Source organism: Rhinolophus ferrumequinum, chromosome 11 (assembly GCF_004115265.2).
Source record: "Rhinolophus ferrumequinum isolate MPI-CBG mRhiFer1 chromosome 11, mRhiFer1_v1.p, whole genome shotgun sequence".
In the NCBI taxonomy this organism is placed as follows: Eukaryota; Metazoa; Chordata; class Mammalia; order Chiroptera; family Rhinolophidae; genus Rhinolophus; species Rhinolophus ferrumequinum.
Window position 1 is genome coordinate 65320729 of NC_046294.1, and position 17719 is coordinate 65338447.

Genomic DNA, 17719 nt, shown 5'->3' on the forward strand with positions numbered 1-17719 from the left:
TTTTTCTTGCATCACCTTAGTGAAGTGAAAGATAAACTTACCATTGTTCGTCTGTCCTTCTTTCCCCCCATACCAATACATTTTCCATGAAAGCAGAAAACATATAAACCCTAGCCCTGGGGATGGAGGGCGTCTCTCTTCCACTACTTATTAGAGACTGCCATTGGTTGAGAGGTGGCCATTCTTTCCTTACTTACTCTCTGCTAAATAAACTTAATTTTACTTCAAAACTCTACACTGGCTCACGTTTGAATTCTTTCCTACATGAAGCCAAGAACCTCTCTTTTATTTCCTGTAACAGAAGCAAATTTCAGTGTTCACTAATTTAGTACTTTCAGTGAATTTACAGAACATAACTACCAAGAATAACAAGAACCAGTTGCTGCTGTACATTAGAAAAAAAGTAGATTTAAAAGAAGAAAGGAGACCTAAATTACATAATTAATAAGCTAGATCTAACTAATACATGTTGAACTCTATACTCTGAAAATAAATAATACACTTCTTTTCAAGATCCTACGGGATATTTTAACTATATAATCGGGTATTAAGAAAGGTATCAATACATTCTAAATAGTAACAAGAGTATTATACTGTCTAATCAACACACAATAAAATTAGAATAGGAAAACAAAAACCCTGACTCCAAACTGTAAAACAAAACTAAAATTGTAGAATATCTAGAAAATAATAATGCATGTCAGAACATATGAAATAATGAAAGCAATGAATTAAATTATTAAATTTAAAAAAAGAAATGAGAATGGGGGTGAGGGGGAAGATCCAAGGAAAATGAAAGAATCATGACAAAATATTCTGCTCAATTCTAAATAATTTGGAAAATAATGACCTAACCAGAGCCAAGAAAAGACAGTCTCAACAGACTAATTATCAGAGAAAATTGTTAAAAGAACTACACTCCTCAAAAAGTACTACACCATTTCACAGGTAAATTCTACCAAATCCTCAAAGAACAGATAATTCCACAGCTATTTCAATAGTACCAGAGCATAAAGAAAAATTCCAATTTCTTTTTATAAAGCCAGCAGAACATGGTACTGAAAACTGACAAAGGACTGCATGTATAAAGCAAATTACAGTATCTTACTTAGGAATATTAAAGCAAACAAAGAAGATCCAGGAACATGTGGAAAGACCAGCATACCCATTACCAGGAAGTTCACAAAGGGACACTGAGGATGGGTCAGTAATAGGCTGTGTGTTAATAGTAGTAATTCACCATATTAATAGAACACAGGAGGAAAAACCCCACATGCTTATTTCCGCAGATGCTAAAAAAGGCATTTAATTCATCATCCATTCTGGATTTAAACAAACAAAAAAAACCCTCAGGAATCGGTGGATCCTTCTTATATGACAAAAACCCTAAATATGCTACACACACACACACACACACACACACTTTCATGTGGGTGATCTTACAAATCAATTAGAGAAAGACCAATACCCTAGCCAAAAAGAAAATGACCAGGTGGACAAAGAACAAGACCAGGTGTTTCATATAAATGTGACTTATAAACTGTTCAGACTCACTAGTAATGAAAGTTCTATGAATTAAAAACAACAAGAAATAATTTCTCACCCCTTAGATTTGTAAAGATCAAAAGAGGTAGTAAATACATCATGATGACAAAGATGTGGGGACATAAAGTCTCCCAAATACTACTGGTTGGAATGTAAACTATTTTGACATCTTTGGAACAATCTGGCAGAATCTAGCAAAATTTTAAATGCATATACCTTTTTAGGATTATTATTTCATGGAATGAATTACCATCATTTCCAAATTCTCTACTTTGTTTTTGTCTAAATATTGTGTCTTCATTTTACGTAATGTTTGAGTTTCAACATTACATTTAAATAGTATTTTTACTCTACCTTTTCTGTGCAATAGACTTTACTGATACGTTTGAAGTACATTACTTGTAAGAATTTACCTTATGAGCGCAGGTCTAGAGCCAAGGGCAAGATGATGTTTCCATACACTTTTTTGTGAGATTTGAAAACATACTATCCTAGTATTACACTTTTTAAAATTGTGGTAAATATACGTAACATAAAAATTTACCATTTTAACCATGTTTAAGTGTATCATTCAGCGGTATTAAGCACATTCACACTGTTGTGCAACTACTGCCATCATTCAGCTCCACAACTTTTTCATCATCCCAAACGGAAACTCCAGTCATTAAACAATAACCCCCCATTCCCTAGTAACCCCAAACCCCTGCTAATCGCTACTCTACTTTCTGTATGAATTTGACTACTCTAGGTGTCTTATATAAGTGAAATCGTACAATATTTGTCCTTCTGTGTCTGCCTTACTTCACTTGATGTTTTCAAGAATCATTCATGCTATAGTATGTATCATAGTATCATTCCTTTTAAAGCTAAATAATATTCTGCTGGATATGTATTTATCTCTATCTCTATCTCTATATCTATATCACATTTTGTTTATCCATTCATCTTTTGATGGACATTTGGATTGTTACAACAGGTAGTCTGTTGGCTATTGTCAATAACACTTTAAACATTGATGTACAAATATCTGTTCAAATCCCTGCCTTCAATTTTATTGGGTAAATACATAGAAGTGGAACTGCTAGGTCATACAGTCATTCTATGTTTAATTTTTTGAGGAACTATTATACTAGTTTCCATAGTAGCTTTTATATTCCCACCAGCAATGCACAATGGTTCCAATTTCTCTGTAGTCTTGCCAATACTTGTTATTATTTTCTAGTTCTTGGATAATAGCCATCCTACGGGGTATGAAGTGGTGTCTCATGTTTTGATTAGCAATTCCCTAACTATTAGTAATGTTGAACATCTTTTCATGTGCTTACTGGTTATATGTATATCTTCTTTGGAAAAATGTCTATCCAAGTCCTTTGTCCACCTTTAAATTGGGTTGTTTTATTGTTGTTAAATTTAGGAGCTCTTTATATTCTGGATATTAATCCTGTGTCAGATATATGATTTGCAAATATCTTCTCCCGTCCTGTGGGATGCCTTTTCATTCTGTTGACAGTACTTGGTATTACAGTTTGAAAGAGGCGTTATCAACCCTGCCTCATGTTCGGATAGAACATAAGAAATTAGAGACCAGAGAAACTATAGACTGTGGATCAGACTAAGAACAGTTTTTACATTTTTAAAGGATTGTAAAAAAAATGAGACAGACCATATGGGGCCTGCAAAGCCTAAAATAATTATTGCTTGGCTTTTTATTTAAATGTGAATTTATAATTAAAGAAAATACTTAAGAGTTTTTCCATGTGAACAAGAGACCTTAAAGCATGTTTTTTCTCTAAATAAAAGGGCTAATATTTTTGTTTGCCTCTTTGCTTAAATCATTTTAGCAGGGTACTGGGATTCATACTCTGAGTTAAATGATTCTGCAAAGCTGTAAATTACAGCTTGGGAAAGTCTCAAACTCCATTAAGTCAAGTTCTAAATAGTATGCTGAGAATGAGAAAATGTATAACACCCCATGGAATGCCAAAAAAACTACCTAGGAAGCCCTGATTACCAGTCTTAAAATATAAGCTGAAAATCCAAACCCAGAAGTTCTTTCTTCTGAAAAACTCCCACATATCATTTGTTATGACCTCTGCTGCCTTCCTTGAATAAAATGTTCACCTTTACTCTTTAAAAGGTTAATGAAAAACTGAGGTTAGTGGCTTCAAACACAAAGGATCCATTGGAAAGAAATATTTCTGTAACCTGTTCAACTGAAAAGGGTAATCAAGTTTAAGCGAAATAATCTAAGAACCAGGAATCATTTCTCCGTAGCATTCATTCTCGCCACTTTTCAAGCTCTCTTTCTCCTATAAGGGCACTCTGTAAGATGAATACAAATATAATAAATGTGGTAAAGGGTCCCAAATCTACATCCTCCTCCTCATGGCTTCCAAAAACCATCTTATAAATGGTACGGCAGTTGCATCTAGGCTTATTATGAACAGTGATTTTGATGTGCTGCCTAATAGTTCTAGCAGTCTTACATTTTTAGCCATTCATTGGCTATGCACTATATTAATGTTATTATAATATAAAATTTTGACAGGACAGAGTATGGTGGCAAAGTCTATACCTGGGAGTAGAAATAGGTGCAAATTCCAGCCCCACCATGTATCCTTCAGTCTAGCCTCAGTCTCCTCATTTGCAAAATGGAAACTGAGATAATGTGTAAGTAATGCATATAGCAAAAATGCAACAAATACCATTTCCTTTCCCCCCTGGAAAACAGTAATGAAAAAAGCCATGTAGGTATCAATTCTGTTTTTACCAGTACATTTATTTAGGAGAATGACTTTGATGTCAGGAACGTTGAGTGTGAAATTTAGTGGATGGTGGTAGCTTTTAGTTTGGTAATCAATTACTGAAGGCTACAATGTAAGGCACAGTGTGTGCGTGTGAGTGTGTGTGTGTGTGTGTGCGGGGAAACTGCAGTGAGTATCGGCAGCACTGCCAGGTTAGTTTCTGTTGCCAAACTTCCTATCTCCCTCCACGGAAACAGTGTAAGTAATACAAGGGAAAGATATCTGCGAAACTTACAACTAGACTTTTAGAAGATTCTCCTGCATATTCTTTCTAGGGAAAGTTTAACAACTGAGTTACTATACTGTTCATATCTATACATATTCTAATAAACTGGAACACAATTTGGTGAGGAAGGGGAGAGTCACAAAATATCAAACTTTTATTGTAAGACAGAGGAGAGAAAAAAACACAAAGCCAAAAATGTCACTTTCCTATTTCTTAAGATTCCAGGTAAGTAGCATTATTGGATCAATCTAAAATCCTAAATCGCAAGGACGTAATGTCATATTATGAAGTAAATCAGATTTAGACTTGGAAGCTTTATTAAAATTTTTAAAGGCTTAGAGACTATCTCATGGCCTCTAGAGATGGTACAGAAGAATTATTTGATAACTGCTTTTTCCTATTTCAGGGTCTAAAATTGCTTGACATCAAAGGCTGTGGTGTTACCTAATGGACATCGGTATTTCAGCTACTAAAACAGGGGTTTCATTGGAAGAGTTCAGGGGAAACAGTAAACTGAGCGTCCCCATCTCCTTAAGCAAGGTTCTTTTCCTTTTCCTTTTTAGTGTCTCAGGTATTGACTTATAGCGAAGCAGTGTGCTGAAAGCAAAAGTAGTATTTAAGGGGGTGGGGGAAAAACTCCTAGTAATTCCTCTTTTATTGTAACAGAGAAAAGAGTGGGATTTGTAAAAGTTAATTAGAGGGCGTGTCAAGTGCCTCAACTCTTTCAAATTCACCACCTGTCTGCTACAGTTCTGAATTATTTAGGAAACGAAAATGGACTATTAAGAACAGCCGCACTAATTCAATGAGGATGAACCTCCAGGTCATATGGTTTAATATATTCTCTTTCTACATGTCTGTCTCAACTACTAAACTGAGAATCTCTGGTGGACGCACACTATACTTTTTTTCATATTTGTAATACTAATATAAAGCAGAATGGCTACCCATAATAGCTTCTATACAAAATGTTGAATGAAAACAATCAAGACAAAATCCCAACAGCATATAAATAACTTTTAAATACTAGATAGCAATCATAAAACTTTAAGGAGAATAAGAAAAGAAAACGTATTTCAATCGTGGATTCACCAAGTACCAGATAGAGGCCCAAATTTAAGCAAATGGTTGCTAACCTCAAGTTCCTAAACTCCAGAGACTGAAAAGACAGAAATGATGGTGATTAAGCTAATTTTAACATTTTAGAAAGGCCAGGGGACACTGTACATTTACCTATGATAACGCTGCTAACCAAAATACTAAGTTTCTTCCTTTTTGCCCCAAATATTAGCTCAACGGGGTAGGGTTTTACCTTATACTGATAAGATGCTTTGATAACAATTAGCTATAATTTTGATTAATAAGGGTTCTTGTGGTATATGATAGCTCTACCCCACCCCCAAACACACACAATTAAACAACTTTTAGACAAGAGCAAAAGGAAAAAAAGAGAATATTGGCAAGCAGAATATCTGTAGGCTGAACTGGAATAAGTCAAAAGCAGCTGTCCTCAGCCACCCCCTGCTCTGTCCTGTTCACCCAATTCAGGTCCTGTGGACTGACTATTCTAAATAAACCTACTAGTTATTCTAATTTAACAAACTGACAAACAAGTATAGGAATTTACAGCAGAAAAATTACCTCTCGAACTTCATCATCTTCTTCATTAGCATTTTTTTGTCTGCTTTCTCTGAAACGACGTACCTGGATTATAACAGAGTAAATCACAAACATGTTGCTTATTTCTGTAATGTAACTTATACAATAATGGGCTACAACTGATTAACAGATGGTTTCCATTACAACATAAAACTTGGAAATTTAAGTACAGTTCTGTCTCACAAAAGATTGATTTAAGAAATTATATTTTCCCAGTGGCTTTCTGAAATTTTAATGTAAGGAAATGTACTCTAAAAAAAAATAAAAAACATTAGCCCTAATCAAAATTTTATTACCTGCTGCCAAAATGCTCCAAGTCACTGAAAAATAGTCTGTCAGACTGCCAAGGAAAATTCTAATATGCTATGGGTGGTATACCCCAGTAAAGTAGTCTAAAATCTCTCTTTGAACAGGTTTGAATTATTTATTACATTGCTCAAATCATTCTTGTGCATACAGCTGCAGACATCTGTGAAATGGTGTCTGTGAAATGGTGTCTCAAGTGGGTGGGCCCCTGAAGGTCCACTTTATCAACAGCCAACTATTGAATGTTTGCTGTTTGCTGACCATGGTCCTGGTACCATGTAGGATGTACTGGTTCCCGCTCACAAGGTTTATAGTTATGTAGTTATTCATAAGCTCCATCCATTTATTAATTTACTCAGCTCCTATTTACTAAGCTCCTACTATGCAGCAAGTGCAATTGTAGGAATTAAGAATACAACAATGACCACAATAGTTAAAAATTCTGCCCTCATAGAGCTTACAGTGTGTGAGAGTGACTGTGTGTGTGTGTGTGTAAGGGTAGTCAATAAACAAAACAAAAAATTGTATTGTATTTTAGAAGGATCAAGTCACCGTGCAGGATCAAGTTCCAGTTAGACTGGGAAGTTAGTCATCTCTGAGGAACCTCTGGCACTCCCAGGGCCAGTTTATTCAGTAGTGGTCTTCACCCTAAATAACCAGTTAGGCAGGAATTGGTTATGTGACCAGAGGGGTATAAAAGATCCCCTGGGAACTTCTGCACAAATCTTGGTGTTCAATCCAGGTACACTGTGTGCAAACTGGACATGGGGAAGTTATGTCGTGTCTCTCAGCTCCCAAATGCCTCCCTATACTCTTTTTCTTCCTATACTATGTCATTTGCCTATAAATAAAAACCTTAAGTGAGTATGCTCAGTGCGGTCTTATGAGTCCTTTCAAATATCTGACCCTGTGAAATCTCTGCAAAAGGTGGTAAGTGTTCAGAGAAAACTAACGCAGGAAGGACAGGGTTGCATCTGAATAGGATGAACATGAAAGGCTTCACTAAGGGTAATACACGAGCAAAGGTTTTAAAAGGTAGGGGATGAGTCTTGCCAATAACTGGGGAAAATCATTCTACTTGAAAGAATACACGCAAGTGCCCTGGGGCAGAAGCATGCCTGGTATAAAACAACAAGGAGGTCGCTGTGGCTAAAGCAGTTATGAAGGTAAAGAAGTCACAGGAAGCCAGATTGAATATGGCCTTGTGGGCAACTATAAAGACTTATTTTAAGGCAGGAATGACTTCCTCTGAAATATATTAGAATCACTGACAGCTGAATTGAGGGCAGAACAGGGAATGGAGGAAGGGCAAGGACGGAAACAGGAAGACCAGTTTGGAGGCTCTCTGGGGGTGCCTTGGACCGCTGATAGCGATGAAGGTGGTGAGAAATAGTCACATTATGTGTGTATTCTGAAGGTAGGGCCAAAAGGATTCATAGACAAGATACAGGTACAGAAAGAGGAGTCAAGGCCGACTTCAGTGATTTTGGTTTGAGTAAATGAAAGAATGGTGCTTCCACTAGAACACTACAGAGAGAGCAGAGGCTGAGAATTAGTGATTCAGACGGGAATGTTAAACGTTTGAGGTTATCTAGTAAACATCCAAGTGGAAATACCTAGCAGGCTACAGAAGTCTTGAGTTTAGAGGAGAAATTTGGGTTAGATTTCTGAAAGTCACCACCAAACATGGTACTTAAAGCCAGGAAGCTGGATGAAATGACAATGGGAATGTGTAGATAAAGAAGGAGTCCAAAGTCTGAGCTCTGGGGACTCCAACTTAAGGTGTTGAAGAGATGAGAGGAATCAACAATAGAAATTGAGAATACACAATGAGGTAGGGAGAAAACCAGAAGAACGTAGAGTCCTAAAAGTCAATGAAAAAAAGGTCTCAAGATGTCAAATGAGATTTAAGATGAAGAACTGCCAGTGGATTTAGCAATGAAGGTCATCGGTGACCTTGACAAGAATAGTTTCACTAGAATGATAGCATCAAAACCCCGGGAATAGATGGGTTTAAGAGAAAAAGGAGGGAGAAGTACCAGGTCGGCAAATATAAAACAGTCTTTGAAGCGATTCTGCTGTAAAAGAGGAAAAAAGAAATAGAGTCGTACCTAAAGGGAAATAGGGCCCAATTTTGTTTGTTGAAAGAAATAACAGTATGTTTGTTCCGATTCAGTAGAAGAAGGAAAATACAGGAATAACAATTTTTTTAAAAGATAACACAGGATGTAAGAGTGCTCTTGGTGGTATGTAACATACCAAAAGTGCTGTCCTTCAGAGAGAAATGAGCAGGCTCGATGTGCCAACAGTGTTCTGAGCGGCTGTTCAAACTTGTACTCCTACCAGCTGAGTACTAAATATTTTTCTCAAATTGTTGCTGCTTTGACAAATAAAAAATGCAGTTGACCCTTGAACAGCATAGGTTTGAAATGCATGGGTCCACTTACATTTGTCTTTTTTTCAATAAATATACAGTTGGCCCTCCCTATCACGGGGTTTCACATCTGTGGATTCAACCAACTGCGAGTCAAAAATAGTATTTTCTACCCAAACTTGGGAGTCCACGGATATGGAGAGTCCACTATATATATGCATTGTTCTATTTTTCACATAAGGGATTGTTTATCTAAGGCATTGTTTTTATAAGGGATTTTCGTATCTGTGAAATTTGGTATCTGTGAATTCTGTGGGAGGGATCCTGTACCCAGTGGCTCACGGATACTGAGGGATCACTGTAGTTAAGTTTTGGTGGAGTCAAAGTTAAATGGGGATTTTCAACTGCACAGGGATCAGCACCCTTAACCCCCGTGTTGTTCAAGGGTTAAACAGACATTTAATTTTGAGTTTCTTTTGATCATCCTAGGCTAAACACTATTTTCATATGCTTATTAGCCACTTATGTTTCTTTCGTGAACCACTTATTCCTGTCCTTTGTTCATTATTCCACTGAAATGTTTAATATTTTTCTTAAGATTTATAAGAGCACTTTAATATTATATTAGGAATATTAACCCTTTTTCTGCCTACATGCAAATATTTCCTCCATGTCAATACTTTCTAATTGGTTTTTGACAATTTCACATGCAAACATTTAAAATTTTTATGGTTAAATCTAAAGAGCTTTTCCTCTGCGATTTTTTCCACTACTTTTATGCTTAGAGAGAAACTTATTTTCTAGATGAAATTCAAAATCTCAATCAAAACTTACTAAAAATTTGAAATGAGTAGAAATTTTCATGCCACAAGGTTCATTTTAAAACACTTTCATGATCTTCAAGAGACAATACTATCTACGGGGAACAAAACTAACATTTATTGGGTGTCAATCATATTTAAGACACTTATTAGACATTTTTCTAATTTCATCATTTTATGATCTCAACTTCATAGATTAGGAAACTAAACAAGTCAGAGAAACTAACTAGTGGTTTACCAGAAAGAAACTCAGAGCTACACTTAAGACACTGTCTGAACAGACTTATCCCCCCAAATCAGTTACTCACCTCTTCATCGATTTTATCTTCTAGGGCATCGATATGACGCTCTTTAAGAAATCGCTGTGTTTTTTCCAACTGGAATTTCACTAATTCCTCTATGGCATCTTTCTCTTCTTTGTCCACAAATTCTTGTACTGCTTCACCCATTCCCCTCTCTGTTAGAAGTGAGAGTTGCACATTCTGTAAGAGAGATACAAATCACTGGATGTAGCAAATATTCCTCACAAAATAATTCTGCATGAGCAAGGAAAGTTATAGTATGACGTTTCCAGGTGGAAAAGGACAAAACACTTATCTAGCTATTGAAAGTAAAAGAAAGGAAAACAAAACAAAACAATGGACAGTAATGAAGAACCAGATAAAGCAAGGTAGAAACAAGAACATAGTACCGGGCAGGTGAAAATGCAGAGGCCTGAGTGGCTGGGCGACAGAGGCCAGAAGTGGCAGCGGATGATTAAGAGAGATTGGATTAACCAGTGTGGTGGGGAGAATAAAGGCCCCCTAAAGATGTCCACATTCTAATCTCTGGGACCTGTGAATATGTTACATGGCAAAGGAGAACTAAGGTTATAGATGAAATTAAGGTTGCTAATCAGCTGGCTGTAAAATCGGATTATCAGGGACTATCCAGGTGGGCACAGTATAATCACCAATATTCTTAAAAGTGGAAGAGGGAGGCAGAAGAAAGGTGTCAGAGAGCAGTAATTCAAGAAAAATGGCCAGAGAGATACAATGGTGCTAGCTTTGAAGATGGAAGACGGGGGCCATGAGCCACGAAATGTGGGCACCTCTAGAAAGAAGGTGGCAAAGAAATGGATTCTACCTCAAGGCGTGCAGAAAGGAACTCAGCCCTGCTGACACTCTGATTTTAGTCCAGTGAGACCAATGTCAGGTTTCTCACCTACAGACTGTTAATAAATTTGTGTTGTTTTAAACCACAGCGTTTGTGGAAATTTGTTTCAGCAACGATAAGATAACAATATAACTAAAGATCTTAAAGAGGCATATACTCGTGACAATAAAAGTAACTTCACCACCCTGCAACTATATTATTAATAAAGTTATTCTGAACTTACATCAAGTTCAAGATGCAAGAAAAGAAAATCCTGGATTCAGACTTATGCAGTAGAGATAAAAAGAAAGAGGGTAACAACATCAACAATAATAGCGACAATAATAACATTAATAAATAACATTAATTAAGCATCTAGTTTTTCTTGGTGTACAATAGCTATAAACGAATGTAATTAACTGCCACCCTCCTTACTCCATGGAAACATTCCTTTTATTTAAACTATCAATTATACATATCCTAAATTAAAATCTGTTATTAAAAGATCGCCATTACTCAAAATGTGAACTGTAATTAAATTACCTTCTCTGCAGTTTGAAAATACTGTTTTACAAGGTCTTCTACCCTTAGAGTTAGTCCTTCTGAAGGCTTTGTAATGAATTTCCCAAAGTTGATCTCTTCTCCTAGAAAAAAGAAGTCCATGAAAACACAGCAGCTTCTATTACGTTCAACTGCCCAAACTCAATGAAGGTTGCTGTCAGTGCAGAAGGGATGGCCAAACTTTATCAACTGTCAGCTTGCTCAATGTGGTCAATTCTGAGGTAAAAACATGACATTTCTGCTAATAGCCACAGTCTTTTCCCCAAAGTCTGTATTTTTTTTTCCATATTTCCAAGTGGTATATCTCTTATCAACTATTCTCACAGGATGGTCCACAGACCTCTGGGGGGCGGGGAGGTCCCCAAACCATTTCAGGGGGTGCTCAAGATCAAGACTACTTTCATAACAATACTAAGGTGTTATTTACCTTTTCCATTATAGAGGCATTTGCACTACTAAGTCAAAAGCAATCGTCGGTAAAACTGCTGGTGCCTTAGGAAGAGCCAATGCAGTCACTCAGAACTGTACTAATAGTCACCACCATATACTCACAGTTCAGAACAGAACGAAACAAGCCAGTTTCACTTAAAAATATCCTTGATAAAACAGTAAAAGTTATTCATTTAATTAAATCTCAGCCCACATGTACATACCTTTTTAATATTCTGTGAGATAAATGAGATGTATGCTTAAGGCACTTTGGCTGCATTCCTAAGCAGGATGGTTGTCTCAAAAAACAGTATGTAAGGAATAAAAAGAGTACTGGGGAGGAATTCAAGAAGCATAGGCTCCAGTATCTGTTCTGCTCATAACCTTTGTCAGGGAAATCAATAGTCACTGCCTAGGTGTCAGACCTGGTGTTGAAAAAGGAATGATAAAAAAATAGGATCCCTGCCCACAAGAACAGATGATTAAAATACAATGTGATTAGCGCTACAACAGAGGTAAGAACAGAGTAAGACACACAGAGAACAAACTAATTCTTCTCAAAGAAGGTTGAAAGTAACGTGCAGATATCCAATGCAGCTATCATTTGAATCAAGTAAGATTCACTCACCAATCACACATATATATACATATTAGGCAGAGGAAAAAGTATATGCAACAGCCTAGAGGGTAAACAGGCACAAAATTCAGGGCGCCTCTTGAAAAGTGGTGAGGACAAGGGAACAGAAATCTTTGTTGAATTTCAAGACAGTAGAATTAATGTGACTTAATAAATAGGATTACTACGTTATACAATGCCAGACACTATGTTAGGACCATCTGCACACAGTACATCAACTAAGCCTCACAACACTCCATGAGGCACAGTTATTTTACTGATTTTACAGACATCAGAAAGGTAATTTGCAAAATGTCACACATGTAGCTAAGTAGCAGAGCTGTTTAAAACAACAAAAAATTCTTTCAAAACATACAAATAGGTCATTGTTTCAACTCAGCAATTTATGTTTAAACAAAAAAAAGGAATCATTAGAATGAAACTTACTATGGATCAAACTCAAGTAACACAAGGTGCTAGTTCTACATTCCATACTCTTATGAATGCTACATCCACAAAATGTCAAGGAATTGATAAAAATAGACAACTAAAGTACTATCAATAAGTAACTAATTAAATTCATAGCATGAAACCATAATTCTCTGATACGGATTTCTTCCCCTAAAACAGTATTCTATGAGCTGCATTTAAATATCTAAATGATTATTTCAAGTTGAATTAACAATATACACAATTTTCACCACAATTTGACATTCAAAATAGGAGCCCATTCAATCCAAGTTAATAAAAGCCTAGGTAGCTTACTTGTAAACAAAGGCCATATTTTTCTATGAAAATTCTGACTCAATAGCTCTAAGGAGAAGAGCCTCTATATTTAACGTATTTTTATGAAGAGGCACTACAGTTAACGTTTGAACAGCTTGGGGGTTAGGGATGCCTACCCCCACCATAGTTGAAAATCCGTGTATCTTCTGATTCTCCCAAAACTTAACTACTTATAACCTACTATGGATTGGAAGCCTTACCAACAACATAAACAGTAGGTTAATGCTTATTTTGTATTTTATATATATATATTACATACTGCATTCTTACAATAAAGGAAACTAGAGAAAAGACAATGTTCTTAAGAAAGTCATAAGGAAAATACACATACAGAATTATATGTATTTATTGAACAAAAAGTCCAAACCTGCAGTTCAAACCTGTGTTGTTCAAGGGTCAACTGCTTCAGTCAGACCCTTTAGCATTTTTTACAAATGCTAAAATAAGGCCAATTAGTTTTTATAAAATTTAATTAAAACTAATTACCTGATCATCAGAAACATTGAACTATAGCACACCTCATATTTCAAAAGACTGGAGTCTTCCTAAATCACTATATACGCTAAAGCTGAAATACTTAATAATACTTAATAATGCAAAATTTCAGAGTGTTTTCTCTGAACAATAATGCATAGTAAATAATATTTATTTTGAGCAATAAATTTCTAAAGTCTGCATATTACTAAGCAGCACCACTTAAAAAACCATGTCTATAGAGAAGGCTTCCATTTCTTTATTGATATCCAACAAGTTTAAGAATGGTGGCTATCTAATTTTTAGAAGACAGATTATTCCAACTATCAGTTTATTTGTCTAAGATATTTGAAAGAATCATACTAAAACATTTTCCATTATTTTATACTTCTTTTACTAAAGATAGATTTACATAAACCCTGTAAGAGCAGTTTTTAATTTGTAAAAATAACTAGCTTACCCGTGTTTTCCTTTTGTTCTCTACGCCTGAAAAAATGGATGACATCTTTTGGATTAGCTATTCGATCCACAAATTTCTGGCTAAAGCGCAGAACACTGAAAGGTTCAAAACCTCCACTATAGTCCACCTGGAAATACAGAATAAGCTCTGAAGGCTAGGAAGCAAGAGTTTACCATTTCAATTTAGGTTTATGCTCAATACTTTTAAGTTAATAAATTAATGTTCTACAATTCATGTTAAAGATGATGGTATTATACTATTTATTCTACTGAAAAAAATAAAGCTTCAAAGGTTTTATAAGCTTACACAAAACACTCTGTTCAATGGACTCAAGACACAGGAAGAATTCCCACGATGTAGGAATGAGTACTTCTCCCCATAACATTAATAATCTAGGCACCAGGAATACTATCTGAAAAGGAGGTGACTTTGTAAAAATTTTTTTATTGGGGAATATTGGGGAACAGTGTTTTCTCCAGGGCCCATCAGCTCCAAGTCATTGTCCTTCAATCTAGTTATGGAGGGCGCAGCTCAGCTCCAAGTCCAGTTGCCATTCTCAATCTTTAGTTGCAGGGCGCAGAGCCCACCATCCCATGTGGGAATTGAACCAGCAATGTTGTTGTTCAGAGCTCATGCTCTAACCAATTGGGCCATCTGGCCGCCCCAAGGAGGTGGAATTTTTAAGCAAATTTTTAAATGTTCCAAACAGAATGAAAATTCCCCACCAAAATAAAATGCAGGCCCTAGATGCATTAGTTAATTGGTCTATCACAGGGATATGCTTTCACACTTGACAAGAATAAATGCTGGAAAAAATCCATGTAGGAATCAAATCTGTGAGTTTTGAGAAATGATTACCTTCAAATACAGTATCTAATTAGAACTCAAAACTGCTCTCAAGGGAATCTCTTTTTAAAGAAGTTTGTAGTGGTAGAAAGACCTTTACAAATACTACATTTCTTTCTAAGAGATACACAGTTGACCCTTGAACAAACTGGGGGTTAGGGACGCCAACCCTCCACACAGTCGAAAATCCATGTATAACTTTTAACTCCCCCCAAAACTTAACTATTAATAAATAGCCTATTGTTGACCAGAAGCCTTATCGATAACATAAACAGTTAATACATATTTTGTATATTATTTGTATTATATACTGTGTTCTTACAATAAAGTAAGTTAGAGAAAAGAAAATGTTCTTAAGAAAATGATAAGAGAAAATACATTTACAGCAGTTACTGAAAAAACTCCACATATAAGTGGACCCACACAGTTCAAATCCATATTGCTCAAGGGTCAACTGTCATCACTTTCCTAAACTAGCCGTTCTTAAGTAATGCTCTGGGAACCGGCATTACTTGGTGATGTGGAACCGGTACCACATCACCAGCCTATCCAGACTATTCCCTAACCTCCACCCACTGACACTCTTCATCACACTTAGCATGAGCTGACATTTGTCATTTATTTGCTGTTTATTATGTCTCACACCTCCACCTCCCGTAAGCTCCACAAGTTCAAAACCTCACTGTTTTAGCATCACTGTGGCCCGCATCATGCAAAACAGAAGGTACTTAATAAATATTCGTTCACTGAATCGATGAATTAATGAGGGTCCTCTAATCCACACAGGGTACTTTTGGAATATTACGTACATGAAAAATCTCTTTTTTTGTTTCATGAATGAATTAATAATTCACCGTGTTTAGGAAAAGAAATACTAATTTTCTATTTAAGTCTGGTTGATTCTAATGACATCAGGCAAACGTAGAGGAGAAACATGGGATCTTCTGCCCTGATAAATGTGCTTCCCCCAATGCAACTACGTTTGCATTACCCAGGCCATCTATACAGACGCCATGTTATAAAACAGAAAATGTGAAATGCTCAAGCTATTGGGTCTCCCCAAAACTCTTCAACATTTTAACAATTATAGTCCAGCCTAGCTGCATTTGTAATTTTTTGCTCCTAAAAGCTTTCATAAAACATGTTCATTAAGCAAACTTTATTGAGTATCCACAATGTGCTAAGCACTCCGCTAAGGGTGGGAGCAATACGGCCATGAATAAAACACAACCTTGGTTGTCAAGAAATCTGCAAGCTGACTAGGAACACAGACACATAAATAATTGTAAGCAGAATGTGAATGGTGCTGTAAGAAGTATGTGCAGAGTAGACTGACGACACAGAAGAAAAAGCATCAATTCTGAGGGAGGTCAAGGAAGGCCTCTGAAGAGGGGAAGCTTTCCATGCATGTTGAAGGACCTAGTATGGGAGAAGGAGAGAAGCACATTCCACACAGCAGGATCGCCATGGGCAAAGGTGTGTGACAGAGCGAAATAAACTCAGCAATACTATCCTCGGAAAACCAATCAAGTTTAATTGATCTAAAATAGGACTTACCCGCAGTCGTATAAGGGGCTTATCTGGCTGTTGAGGATTTCCCAGACGTTCCCGTTCAGCATTCTCAATCATTTCTTCAATCTCAAAATAAAAATATTGTCATGACTGGGGTAGGGATACTACTGGCATCTAGTGGGTAGAGGTCGGAGAGGATATTGTTAAAATTCTACAATGCACACAACAACCTCCTGTAACAAGGAAATTACCAAGTCTAAAATATCAATTGTGCCAAGGTTGAGAGATTGTGGGCTCCCTGACCCAGGAATGATCAACTACCTCATCTTCCATCTCCCTGGTTTCAGAAATTGGGTTTAGGGAGAAGTACATGACCTCAGTCCAGTGAAACTTAATGCTAGGTGTTTATCTGGAACTACTGGGAAAAACGATTCAGCTGTAGGATAACATAAGTCTGTGGGCCAATGAAGTGAAAATGCCTTCTTTGTGGTGACAGTAAGACAGAAACCATCAGAACGGGTGGCATGGGGCTAGAAATAGAGACAGAGAAACCCACAATCTTCATTTTAATTTCTGAATCTTGTCATCTTGAAACCAGCGTACCCTCAAACTTTTCAGTTATGTGACTTACATGTGGCTAGTAAAGCTGGGATACTGGGTGAATTACTTTATTTAACACGAACAAATTATCAAATCAGGATAAAAAGAGAGAAAAGATTATGTAAATGTTTTTCAGAAAGAGGAAAGAAACTAGGAGAGGGGCTTCATTACATTTCTTCTATAGATAACATTCCTTCATCTTGAAGACTTAAAAAAAAAGATCTTTGGTATAACTAAACTCATTTATTAAACAATACTGCCTCCTTACACACTTCATGAGACTGGAACAAATATGACTTCCCTCTACTCTACTGATTCAATGTCAATAATCTCTCAACTAAAGTAGATCTCATTGACCTTTATCTAGAATTACCTTCTCTAAACAGAAGTTTTGTATGGCTTGAGTTACTTTAGGATTATCTGGGTTAAAAATGTCTGGATGATCAGCCAGAATAATATCCTCCATAAAAAACTGCCGCACTGTGTGAAGAGGAATTTTCTGCATATTCATCTTCCTTCCTTTAATACGCAGCAAACCAACATGTCTGAAATGAGGAGGGAAATGA

At 36.4% G+C, this 17719-nt stretch overlaps 1 protein-coding gene across 4 annotated transcripts in view; it reads right to left on the bottom strand.

The window, feature by feature from the left end:
• The window catches only part of MRE11 (MRE11 homolog, double strand break repair nuclease), a 61143-nt gene that overhangs the window by 24390 nt on the left and 19034 nt on the right, over nt 1–17719 (bottom strand). For all 4 annotated transcript variants that reach the window (XM_033121638.1, XM_033121637.1, XM_033121640.1 and 1 more), the window contains 6 exons: nt 17527–17698; nt 16599–16679; nt 14196–14322; nt 11413–11513; nt 10044–10217; nt 6217–6279 (listed from right to left, as the gene is read on the bottom strand). In XM_033121638.1, the coding sequence (XP_032977529.1) occupies nt 6217–6279; nt 10044–10217; nt 11413–11513; nt 14196–14322; nt 16599–16679; nt 17527–17698 (718 nt within the window). The remainder of the gene's footprint in view (nt 1–6216; nt 6280–10043; nt 10218–11412; nt 11514–14195; nt 14323–16598; nt 16680–17526; nt 17699–17719) is intronic.